The 13,700-nt window shown below is 42.3% G+C and overlaps 1 protein-coding gene across 2 annotated transcripts in view; it reads right to left on the bottom strand.

The window, feature by feature from the left end:
* MALRD1 (MAM and LDL receptor class A domain containing 1) overlaps positions 1-13,700 on the bottom strand; it is a 2,469,603-nt gene that overhangs the window by 1,615,592 nt on the left and 840,311 nt on the right. For both annotated transcript variants that reach the window (XM_069211777.1, XM_069211778.1), the window contains exon 17: positions 11,628-11,784. In XM_069211777.1, coding sequence (XP_069067878.1) covers positions 11,628-11,784 — 157 coding nt within the window. The remainder of the gene's footprint in view (positions 1-11,627; positions 11,785-13,700) is intronic.

The raw sequence follows: 13,700 nt of genomic DNA, 5'->3' as shown, positions 1-13,700 counted from the left end.
TACAGTTAAAACTGCACACACAAACACTGCAGTGGCATGTCTGAGCCATGTTTACAGAGCTACTAACATGGGTGGCACAACCAGTGCTGCAGGCCCACTAGTAGCATTTGATTTACAGGCCCTGGGCACCTCTAGTACACTGTATGGGGGACTTACTAATAAATCAAATATGCCAATCATGGATGAACCAATTACATACACATTTTGTATAGGAGGACTTGCACTTTAGCACTGATTAGCAGTGGTAAAGTACCCAGAGTAACAAAAACAGCAAAAACAGAGTCCAGCACTCATCAACAACCTGAGAAACAGAGGCAAAAAGTTAAGGGAGAACACGCTAAGGATGAAAAGTCTAACAAGTGGCATACATTAAAGTTGCATACACTGAAGTGCAGTGGCATTCAAGGACTCTTATGATCCACTAGACCAAGGCTGAACCACATGCTCAGTAAATTTGTGCATCATAGGACTTCACGACTCAATGATCGGAGGTCCATCTCCATCTCTGAGGGCAGATTTCTTAATGGACAATGGCTCCCTGGTTGGGGGGCTGGGATGTGGAAAGCTAGACAACATTGCTTTGGGTTGATAATGCTGCATAGTTTCATAGTGGAATTGAGTCCACTGTACCTCACTTGATGTTTGTACCATCTCTATGGAGCTGGGAATTTTTCATATCTACTTTCAATTGTTCAATGTTTTTTTGTTGTTTAGATGAATGATATGCTACTAATGTCATAATAGGAGGGAACTCATTGAGGGGGGGTGAACAGGGGTGGAAGGGAACATTGTAATGGGACGGAAGGAATCTGTACAAGGACGTACAGAAACAAATCCTCAAGCATAGTAATTTCTAACCTCGAGAATTGTACTTAACGCAATATCATGGAATACCAAGGGCTTAAACTACCCACACAAACGGACAGGCACTATGATGTAGTATCATTACAAGAAACGCTTCTTATGCAAAGAGAAAATCATAGGCTGAAACATAAATCATATCCTCTGATTTTTCAATCATCGGCTGCCACCAAACACAATGGATTTGCACTCCTATTTCACTCCTCCCTGGGGTTCCAAATGGAAGGCATAAATCTGATAAAGAGGAGAGACTACTAATGGTCAAAGGATGTATAAAAGGGTGCAGCTGTACTATTGCAACTATTGTTGCCTCCAACAATGGGAAATTTGAATTTATATCTGCCTCCCTCAGATCATTGGGTGAGTTTGCAGAGGGAGATGTCATCTGGATGGGAGCCTTCAACCTTATTTGGGATCCCACCTTATACAACATTTGCACTCATAGATCACATACAGGCATCTTCCATAGGACTATCAAGCCTGCACTATGCTAACTGGGTCTATTAGATGCTTGAAGGGCCCTGTACCCAACAACTGTAATTTTTTTCACACTCTCACCATACATTTTCGAGACTGGACCATATTTTTGTCAGCCAAACACTATACCAGGCCATCAAAGAGGCCAATATCCACCCTATTGCCATTTCAGATCAAGCCTCCATAGAGGTGTTCTTGAAATGGGATGGTCCAGGACCATCATTTTAAAAAAGTGTTTTTTTCCTGCAGCTCTCACTCGAGAATGTTTATTTAGAGATGGACTACGTAAATCCATCAGAGAATACTTCCTATTAACTAAACCTCAAGACACTAATCCCAAGACAACATGGAGGGCATTTAAAGCAGTAAAAATGGGGAAATATTTCCCTGATAGCTACTCCTAACCAACAAAAGCCACAGGAACGTCAGGCCCTGGAGGCTGACCTCCTCCTCACCGAGCGTGCACACAAAGATTCTCTAAATTTAACTCTTCAAAAGAAGGTCACATCACTCAGGAGGAAAATTAAAGCCAAATATGCTAATAGGGTGGAACTGCAGCTGCAACGCCTCTGGAAAGTCACGTACAAGCAGGGGAACAAAGTAGGCGCAGTTCTCACAAGACAACTGTGAGTCAAACAAGAAAAGAAATTCATTTTGCAAATTAAAGGCTCATAGAGGGAGATCCATAAGACAGAAAAGGGGAAAGCACAGGCATTTAGAGAATTTTACAAACTTCTTTATTCCTCAGATCCAACCCTTGACAGTGAGTAACTGGCTTATTTGGATGAGGTGTCATTCCCACGGGTCCTTAAACTCCCTGGAATCGCCCATCTCAACAGATGAGGTATAAGCTGCTAAAGACTTCCTCAAACCCCACAAATCACCAGGGCAGGATGGATTCACAGCACAATTTTATAAAACCTTTAGTGCTGATTTGACGCCTTACCTAACTGCTCTCTTTAATCATCTCAGGGACACCCTAGCAGTGACCTCATCCATGGGTGAAGCACTGATTACTGTACTACCAAAACTGGGGAAAAAGCCCTTGTAATGTGCCTTTTACAGGCCAATAGCATTGCTTAGCTTAAACGCCGAACTATACACTAAGATTCTGGCCAATAAGCTGGAGGACATTTTACCAGACTTGGTCCATCCAGACCAATCAGGTTTCATTAAAGGTAGGCAAACCCATGACAATGTACGACACAATATACATTTGGTCAAAAAGGCAACTAAATGAACTTCAAGGAGGTCTTGTTGGCATTAGATGTTGAGAAGGCCTTCGACCGAGTGGAGTGCCCTTTCTTATTCCATGCCCTCCGCACATTTGGCTTTGGGGATAGATTAATATCAATGATACAAGCAAGTTACCATTGCCCCCGCACTAGGGGGATGGTGAATCGGACAATGTCAGGCTATTTTTCCTCGGCATGTTGCACGTGACAGGGATGCTCCCTATACCCCTTACTCTTTGCCCTGAGCATTGAGACTTTGGCCGCCAAGATACGGGTGACCCCAACTATTCAAGGCCTACCTTTCGGCTCAGATGATTACAAGCTTTCACTGTTTGCAGATGACATCCTGCTCGTCTTGCCCTCCCACAGACATCACTACCGGACCTTCAACTGGAACTGAAGCGCTTTGAGACGATTGCGGGGTTCCAAGTCAACTCACACAAATAATTTCTTCTTAAGCTGACTGTCCCCTCCTCTGCTATGAAAGATATAGCGGGGGCCTCCCCCTTCCAATTGTCAAATAAAGAAATCACGCATCTGGGGATCAAAATTACTCCTAGAGTGGCAGATCTCTACAAAGCTCATTTTCCCCCTCCACTTAGGCAATTAAAAGCGGAATTCAAGAGATGGGCTCTGCTGTATCTTTCTTGATTGGGATGTATAAATGCTGTGAAAATGATGATCCTCCCACGCATCTTATATCTCTTTTAGGGACTGCCTATAACCGTAGATAGGGAGTTCTTCTCTCTGGCCAGATTTGCGAATACGAAATTCATCTGGCAGAACTGAAGGGCACGATTATCACACATATTCTTAACACTAACTAGAGGTGCGGGTGGACACACCCTTCTCAAACTTACCCCTTATTATCAAGCCGCACATCTACAGGTTCTTCCAGACTGATCCCTTAGAGAGACGGATAAACATTGGATCCACATGGATAGAGCAGTGGTTGGCCGCACTCTATGGGAAGTCCTGTGGAAACCGAAACACGATCAGCCCCGTAACACTCATTTAAGCACTCCAACTTGCATCACCTTAAAAGTATGGGATACTGTGAAAAAATCCCACAATTTGGTGACATACCCTTCTCCCTATAATACAACACAGCTTTTCCATCAGCCCTCGTGCCAGGTCTTTTTGATCAATGGCGAGAAGGGGGATATCTTATCATCTCTTACTTATTTCACAGGTGGGACATACTCACTTTTCGAGCACTGCTGTCACCACTGTCACCTCCTCCCCTTAGTAATTTTCCAGTATAACCAACTTAAATATTGGGTATGATAGTTAAATATGAAATTGGCTGCCAGTAGGGATTTGCTTCCCATCAAGACATTTGAGCAGAGACCTGGGAACACCCAGGGTCGTAATTCATTTCTGTGTTCCCTCTGGACCACCACTACTGATATGCACACCTTAAACTATATGTCCCCTTGGGAACAGATATTGGGATCTCCCATCACTTGTAAACAATGGTACACATTATGGCCCAATATACCCAAGTTTAACAGATCCACAGGGATGCGAGAGGCTCATTCTAAGATACTTTATGATTGGTATCTACATTCAGCAAAGCTTGGGACAATCTTTTCAACCACTTCTGATCGCTGTTGACGAAGCTGTGGGCTTTTAGGTGACTTCAAACATATTTGGTGGATTGCCGAATGAAATGGCCTTAATGGGCCAAACTTTTAGCACAAGTAAAGGACATCTTGGGATATTCTATTCCAGCCACCCCGAATGTGTTCTTCTTGGCCTCAGAGATGAATCCCTCAAATACCAGACTTATGGGGACAGATCATTCTCGTGACTCTGGTTTGGTGCAGCTAAAATGGCATCTGCATGGAAGAGGCCTTTGGCTCCCTCGTTGTCCGAATAGCAGACAAGGCCTCACCATGGAACACATGTCCAATATACTAAATTACACTAGGAAAGGTTTTGATTATGTTTGAAGACCCTTGGTTCAGTTCTTTTCACAGGGACTACCGCTTTTCTTTTGCCCTACCCATGTTAGAGCTTTGCACCTCTTTCTGACTTAATTTATACATCCTCCCAAGGGGACGTTGAACTACACACCACCATAATTAATACCCTCCTTAAGGTCTAGACTGTACGACCCTATGACATTATTACATATGGCTACACCATTCACATACCTATTTATGTATTTATCTTGTTAGTACCTGTATTTACTATACGTTTCAAGCAATGTACTGATCTGAAAGCATAATGGCACGATTAGTGATGAGCTTTAGCCTCTTCGCAAGGTTGTATGGAGACCTACTTTGTATAACACTAAGGGGCATATTTATACTCCGTTTGCGCCGAATTTGCGTCGGTTTTTTCGACACAAATTAGGCGCAAAACCAACGCCATATTTATACTTTGGCGTTAGACGCGTCTAGCGCCAAAGTATGAGGAATGAGCGTCATTTTTTTGCGTGAACGCCTTCCTTGCGTTAATGAGATGCAAGGTAGGCGTTCCCGTCTAAAAAAATGACTGCGACGCAAATGCGTCGTATTTATACTCCCGGGCAAAAATCACGCCCGGGAGTGGGCGGGGCAAAAAACCCCACATTTGCGCCTCTTTTTAACGCCTGGGTCAGGGCAGGCGTTAAGGGACCTGTGGGCTCAAAATGAGCCCACAGCTGCCCTCCCATGCCCCCAGAGACCCCCCTGCCACCCTTGCCCACCCCAGGAGGACACCCAAGCATGGAGGGACCCATCCCAGGGACATTCAGGTAAGTTCAGGTAAGTATAATTTTTTATTTTATTTTTATTTTTTTTTGGCATAGGGGGGCCTGATTTGTGCCCCCCTACATGCCTCAATGCCCAATGACCATGCCCAGGGGACATAAGTCCCCTGGGCATGGCCATTGGGCAAGGGGGCATGACTCCTGTCTTTACTAAGACAGGAGTCATGTAAATGGCATCTGGGCGTCGTTAAAAATGGCGCAAATCGGGTGGAGGCGATTTTTTTGCGTCAACCTGACTTGCACCATTTTAAGACGCCCTAACGCCATTTTCCCCAACGCCGGCGCTGCCTGGTGTACGTGTTTTTTTTCCACGCACACCAGGCAGCGCCGGTCTGCTAGCGCCGGCTAACGCCATTCAATAAATACGGCGCCCGCATGGCGCTTCAGAATGGCGTTAGCCGGCGCAAATTTTTTTAACGCAAAACTGCGATAGCGCAGTTTTGCGTCAAAAAGTATAAATATGGCCCTAAATTGGTTACTGGCTTATGTGACTGATTGATCGTTCTCTAAAAATGGCACAAGGTCATCTTGCTGTGTAACAAATTATTTTGTTGAAAAATTCAATAAAGAAAACTTGAGAAAAAAAATAACTCCATGCCTTAAGAATTACAGTTCTAGGATGCAAATAATAATTTCGAATAATAAGGAACATCAGAATGTCAACAATGCTTGTTTTTTGCTGTTCTATAGAAGTCAAGCAGAAACTAAAACTTATTGTCATAAGAGAGTGCACAATGACAAAGTTGAGGTAGACATTTAAATAATAATGAGCTGTACTAGTGACTATAAATTGATGGTAATGTTTGCGTGCTTTTCTTTCAGAAATTAACATTCACATTAAAGTACAGAGAGCCATTTTCACAGAAACATTGCTAGAATATATCCATTCACAATTACAGGTTAGCACAGAAACATTAGTTAGATATTACTTAAAATATCTCTTTGTATTGTAAATATCCACTACACTCTGCAGACATCATTGACCAACAGAAGTGCAAATTCAGAGTGATGGAGTCTGGTGTCTTTCTTTCTCTCTTATGCAAAAACAACAAGTGATGGACGAAATGCTGAACATTGTCAAACATTCACCCCCAGTCACAGATCTGGGTTTAATCCATCGTTTTTTTGCTGCCCATGCCATTCCAGTTTGGACCCAGCCATATGCAAATCAGTCTTGACCCTGTTCCCCATGGGAACAGTCCAGCCCGGGCTGCTAGGCCAGGTCTTCCCTGGACTGGAAACAAGCATCCTGGGACCGGTTTCGGGGTTTCACCCCTCTTCAGCCAGGCTAGTTTGAATCCAGTGGCATGGGAAGCACGGGACCCACGTCTGGGCATACCCTTCCCACTTAGGGCGACAAATGCAAAAACAACAAGTGATGGACGGAATGCTGAACATTGTCAAACATTCACCCCTAGTCACAGATCTGGGTTTAATCCATCGTTTTTTTGCTGCCCATGCCATTCCAGTTTGGACCCAGCCATATGCAAATCAGTCTTGACCCTGTTCCCCGAACTGCTAGGCCAGGTCTTCCCTGGACTGGAAACAAGCATCCTAGGACCGGTTTCGGGGTTTCTTTCTCTCTTAACCCACTACCATTTCCCTCCTTCTATAGCTGATTCTCATATTACTTTTGTATGAGGGCACTGGTGGGGTTGCATACTCAAGTTGGATTCCAGGCACACAGTTTTCTGGATCCTGATAGATACAGAGTGACAGACAGGCGCTATCAACCAGTTACAAATCAAGACAGAGAAAGGCAGTGACAAATGGTAACAGACAGAGGTCAGACGGGATCAAGGCAGAGGTGTCTCAGAGCACATTGAGACATGATTAAAAAAACATAGATAGAAACTGATAGTGATGGATAGAATTGGATTATTAAGACAGAAATAAAGAGATAGGTGGATAGACGGAGTCGTAGAGACAGCTAGATAGAAGCAGATAAAGACAGAACACCAGATAGATAAGGGGAAAGCAAGACAAAAACATATTGAAACAGACAGAAGAATGCAGTTACAAAATAAACAGATAGGAAAATCAAAACATCCAGCAAATGAAAGACCACGCAAGTGTCTGGGACACAGTAAATTTCTTTTTTTTTAAATAACCAATATTTGATGTAGTACTATGTTGACAAAGAAACATAGCTTAGGCAAATAAGAAAAGAAACAGAAAAGCTTTCATTATTAACTGGTTAGCCTGAACATTTCATCACAAAAAACATTTACAAATAGTCCCAGAGACAACAGGCAGGACCACATCTTCACCTTCCACTGAAATCAATGAAATATGACTTTCACTTGCACAACATAAATGCTGTCACTCAACTTATGTGGCAAGGTAACCACATAATGGTTGTGTTAACACACAAATGAACATGATGCTACCAAAAAAACAAGCAAACAGCTATTTAGGGCCTGGTCAGAAAGCCAACTAGACAGCAGGGTATATTATAAAAATGAGTTGATCACCATGGGCATGGCCATGTCCCATCCCCACAAAATGTGCGGACAATCGTTCTGCCCCCTCAGGGGGAAGATGTGGGTGATTACCCCTGATCTCTTTTCCTGGGGTGGTAGAATTTGTGCCTAGAAAAGATACAGAAATGGGGGCTGTCCGCCAGGGGCATAGTCATGCCTCCACCCAAGAACAAGGTAGACAGTCTTTCTGCCCCCCTGGGCAGTGGATGGGGTGATTACCCCAATCTATCCCCCTGTTGAGCCTAAAGCCCAGTAGATGCCAGAGTCTGCTTTCAGGTGAGCGGAAAGCCCACTAGAGACAAGGATCTGTTTCTGACAGTATTCTTTTGAGAAGGAGACCACCCCTTTGGACATGGGCACTCCCCACATCACAGCCCAATAGACTTTCTGCCCCACAGAGGGGGATAGGGGTATTAACTGCTAATATGCCCCCCAGGGGGGAAGCCCACCAAACACCAGAGTTTTCAAAACAGAGCCAAAATAAGCAAAAAGAGGGGGCACCCTACCCTGGCATTGAGCGATACCTCCCCACCCTCAGAAGGGGCAATAATGTCTTTCTGCCACCATGGGGGTAGATAGTAGGTTTGTCCCAATAGGGGCAAATGCCCCAAATCTGCCCCCCAGGGGGGTAGAAAGTCCATGTTAACACCAGGGATTTTGCCTTTGCGGCAAAAGAAAAGTGGTTCACATGTTGTACTATGGTATATGCCACAACCCTGCCTCAAATGAGACAAACCAGTCTGTTTGTCTCCCCAGAGGCAGACACGAGGTTTGTTCCCAATTGCCCCTGGGGAGGCAGAAAGCCAACTGTATGGCAGGAAATATATTTTAAATCAAATAATGGGGTTGGTCTGACTCATCTTAACATCAGGCCCCACCCTCCTTCCTAAAGCCTCAACACTCTTTCTGCCTCCCTGTGGACAAAATAAAACAAAACATCCCAATGGCAAGCAAGAGGACATTTGATTCTTTTGGGTGTTGTTTTTACATATGGGCCAGGATAGTGTAGCTAACTCCCAGTATCATTCTACTAGTAATGGTGAGGGGCTGCACTTTTTGGGCATGGGTAGGCTGCCACCTGGGAAAACTGACCTGACCCAGACAGATCAGAAAACTAGATACCCGGGGAGTGGGAGCCCCCCCATGCAATCCTATGAATTCCACAAGTTTTTATCACAAAATGTAAAGGACATCTGATTTCAGGGAAGGCTTGAGGCTTGAAGGGCATTGCGGATAAGATAACCTCATAAGATCCTTGCAAGGCACACCAGCCTGGAATCCCTACATATCACAGCTGCCCCTATTACTGATCTCTCAGTCCCATAAATTCCATAACTTTCTGTCTCAGAGAAGTGAAAAAAGTATTGTTTTACCAAATTTTGATGTTTGCAAGGGCTTCTAATTACAATTACCTAGCAAGAGAATGCACCACCGGACTCCCCAAATTGTATAGCTTTTAAAAAAGTGCAGGTTTACTAGGTTTCTCTCGGTACTGGCAGAGGTAGGGTGCCTTAACCCCAGAGCTACCCACACTGAAAAAAAGTATCTGTTTTCACTGCCAAAATGTGATATGTCTATGTGGTGTTGTGGGCCCCTGTCTATTGAAGGCATTAGACCATCCCACACAAGTGAGGCACCATTTTTGTCTGTAAACTTGAGTGAATGCTAGGTTGATTGAAGCTTGTGGCTCCCCACCGATTTCAAAACCCTTTCCATTGCAGAAATGTGACGAAAATGTGTTTTTTAGTCGAAGTTTGAGGTCTGCAAGAGATTCAGGGTAACTAATCTTGGGGCAAGCCATTCAGATCACCCCACCCCGGATTTCCGCAGGTGTCTAGTTTTTAAAAATTTGCATGTTTGCTAGGTTTCCCTAAGTCCCAGCTGAGTTAGGGCTCAAATTTCACAGCCACCCACTTCACAAAATAAGGGTGTGATTTGAGTGGAAAAATGTGATGTACCCATGTTGTGTTTTGGGATGGTTCCTGTTGTGGGCTCTAGGCCCACTTACACATGTGCAGTACCATTTTTATCAGGAGATGCAGGGAATGTTGGATGGAAGGAATCTTGTGGTTTCCACAGATTCCAGAACTTTCCGTCACAGAAATGTGAGGCAACTGTGTTTTTCTTCAAAATACTAGGTTTGCAAGGGATTCTGAGTAACATCAGACATGGAAGAGCCATGCAAATCAACTCACCCTGAAATTCACCAGGTGTCTAGTTTTCAAAAATGTGCAAAGTTTTAAAGTTTTAATAAATGCCATCTGAGCTAGTGTCCAAAATACACAGCTACCCACATTGTATAAAAGGGTTAGTTTTCAATAGAAAAATGTAATGGGTCATGTTGTGGTTTAGCCCACTTCCTGTTACCGGCACCAGGCCTCCCCACACAACTTAGGTGCCATTTGTATTGAAAGACATATGGTAGAATAGAATAGTAGAACATTTGGTATTACCCTTTGGTTTTGCTGCACTTCTGCATTCCAAATGTAAGCCGGTGTTGAAGAAAGAAGACATTTTGAAAAAAAATCCCCCTATAAATAACATGCTAGTATGTGTATGCACAAATGAAGAAATGTACAAATAACCTCTGCTCCTAAACTTTATATCTTGTGCCTATTTCAGAAATATATTTGATACCCATTTTCACTCTCCATATTTCACCATATAAATTGGCCTAAACTCGGCACTATGAAAAACCAATGTATAGTGCATCTGATTTTCGGGCTCTGGGTACCTTGGGTTTTTGGAGAACCTATAAACCCTGTATATCCCTGCATCCAGAATAGCACACTTGATGTAATGGTATTTTGTGTTTGTAAATCAACCGTTGTGACAAAAAGTTACAAATGAAAAAATTGTCACAAATGGCAATTTTTTACTAATAATTTTCAATATTTCTTTATTTCAATAGTTAGTTTCTTTGGGAAAACCGTGAGGAATCCAAACACAGACACCTTGTTGAATTTGGAATCTTGTCTACTTGTTAAAAAATGTATAGCTTTCTTGGATTATTTATACGCGTCATACTAGTATCCACATAAAACTGGAGGTAGGTTAAGAGCACAAAAAATAAGAAAAATGGGCTACTACTTTGAAAAAATCCCCAAACTGTGGTACAATTTAGGTTTGTATTCAGCCATGTATGTTCCTGAAAGCTGGGAAGAGGGTGACTTTAGCATAGCAATCCGTTCATTGGTGCCATTTTTAGTGGAAAAAAACAGAAATGTTCATCTGAGCCCTTTTTTCTTTTTTTACCCCAAAAACTTGCATAGTGTTCGATGCACATGCCTTATGTCACAGACCCCACAACACCAGCAGTTAAGGGGTTAATATGACAGGTGAAAATTCACTTGTGTTGCAATTTAGGATTCAATTAATAGATCTACACATCATTCAAGTATTATCACTGGGCATCACATATATAATGTACTTTTAAATGCTTTATTAAACTTTCTTCCCATTGTTCATTTAACTCAGGCTTTAGTAAGCCAGTTGCGGTGTTCAATTCCTTCCTACCATAATACATCGAGAACAATTTATTCCTGCCTCAAGCTCAAATATTAAATGTAGTAAATAAGAAATAAATTGTTTTATTCAGAATTAGTGAAAAAATCCAGAAAAACTTTGTGCCTTCGGTAGAATAAAAATGACAATAATGCAACTTATTTAAATATTGTCTTCCCAAGTTAGGGCTTTATCATATTTGTCTTGTGTGTTGCTCTTTGTGTAATAACGTTAGGCATGTATGCATTCTTTAAATAGAGCAGGCAATGGAATAATTGGTGGGGTTCCTTGTGTAGAATGAATTCTTACCTGGATGGAGCCTATTGTGGCTCCCATCATATGGCTCCAAAACACCAGTTTACATTTTGGACCAGTGAATGAAACAACTGGAGTCATAATATCTGCAAAGTCCCCATACTTCCCATTGGAACTGTCAGCATATAAATACCATCCTTCTTCAGTTGCTCTAGAAAATAAACAACAAAAATAAGACTGTTAGGTTAGGTAATAGGAACAACAGCAGACTTTGAAAGGAATTCATTTTGTTGTTATCATAAAGGCCTGAACTTCTAAAAAGCTTTGTGTAAAAAATATACAAATAATGCACCTGACAAAATCAGAAGAACAGCAATGATTTTGAAAAAATGTATGTGTTCTCAGCTTTTAAACAGATGTTTACAACAAACATCATGACTGCTCCAAAATACTATTTAGACATTTCCTTGACGGTAGGGTTGACATAGCTGACATCTAGACCTGTAACTGTAAAAATTAAGAGCGTCAACTAAATACAACCGTGGCACTCTCTCCAGGGTCACCCCTAAACTTTTTCCCAACACTCCTTGTATTTTACTTAATTTGTTTTTCTTGGCTTTAGGATTTAGGATTCTGCACACTTTACCACACCTAACCAGTGCAATTGTGCTTGTACTTGCTCTCTAAAATATAGTAAAGTTGGCTTATACCTGATTGGCATATTTTTTATTTACTTTCAAGCCCCTAGTGAAGTAGTAACTTGGTATACCATTCACTTAGAGCCTGTAAATTAAATGCTATTAGAGGGCCTGAAGCACCTAGTGTGCCTCCTATTTAGATAACACCTTAAAATAAGTTCCATGCTACCGCTGCAGCCTGATTGCCATTTTAAACTACCAAGTCGTCTCAGCAACACAACCCCCTAACCAAGTATCAAACTCCCCTTTTATTGTATATAAGGCACCCTTAAGATAGGACCTAGATAGTCTATAAAACAAGGAGTACAGAGTGCATTGTAAGTCAAAGGATAAACATGGACTTTTAAGTTTTACATGTCCTGGCAGTGAAAAACTCCTACGTTTATTTTTCACTACTGTGAGGCCCACTACTCCCATAGGATAACATTGGGTTGCTATATTACATTTAATTAGAGCTAACCTTTGCTTGGAAACAGGTAAATAGTTCATGTTTGGTGTCTGAGAAATTATAATTTTAAATATTCTTTAATGGTAAAGTTGGATTTTAGGTTACAATTTTGAAAATTGCATTTTTAGAAAGTTAGCAATTTCCTTCCCTATTTGATGACTGTAGCCTGTACCTGGGATAGATGAGTGGGTATAGTTGGCAGTTGGACTTGGTTTATTTCTCCCAGGCAGCCACACAATAGAGAGATTAGGTGTGACTGAATAGGCCAACACTGGCAGGACAGGAGGGCAGAGCTAGGCATAGCCAAACTTGCAACTGAATAGGCTATGTCCTGCATTCACACAAATGACTTGTTACCATTGTATTATTCATGTAGCCAGCTTGCAGCTATGACACGGGAGGCAGGAGACTCCAATCACTTCAAAGGGAATTTGCTATAGACATCTTCTACTAACAAAGAAGGCACCACATATAAAAATAAGGCCCTTAGATCTACTCTTCAGTTCACTTACTGGACCTGCAGAATGATTCTCAGAGGATTGCCTGCTGCTGTAAACTGCTGTTCACTGCACAAGATTGCTTTGCTGTACCTTGAAAGACTGCTGTTAGACTAGGCATTCTTGGTGTGATTCCCCTGTCCTTTTGCCCTCTGACCTCCTGTTTTGCTGACCTCATTTTTGCTGTCTTTAGGACTCTGGGCATTTTACAACTGCTGACCAATGCTAAAGTGCATGTGTTCTTCCCCTAAAATATGATAACATTGGCTTATCCACAATTTGCATATTTAATTTACCTACAAGTCCTTAGTAAATTGCACTACCTGTGACCAGGGCCTGTAAATTACATGCTACTAATGGGCTTGCAGTGCTGATTGTTCCACCCACTGCCAAAGTCCTTCAAACATGGCTCCGGCCAGTCATTGCCAAGCCTGTGTGTGCAGTTTTAAACCGCAATGTCGACCTTGCACGTTAACCCTCTTTC

This window comes from Pleurodeles waltl, chromosome 10, assembly GCF_031143425.1.
Source record: "Pleurodeles waltl isolate 20211129_DDA chromosome 10, aPleWal1.hap1.20221129, whole genome shotgun sequence".
In the NCBI taxonomy this organism is placed as follows: Eukaryota; Metazoa; Chordata; class Amphibia; order Caudata; family Salamandridae; genus Pleurodeles; species Pleurodeles waltl.
The sequence above is the reverse complement of the archived record's forward strand: the minus strand, read 5'-3'. Positions and strand labels throughout refer to the sequence as shown.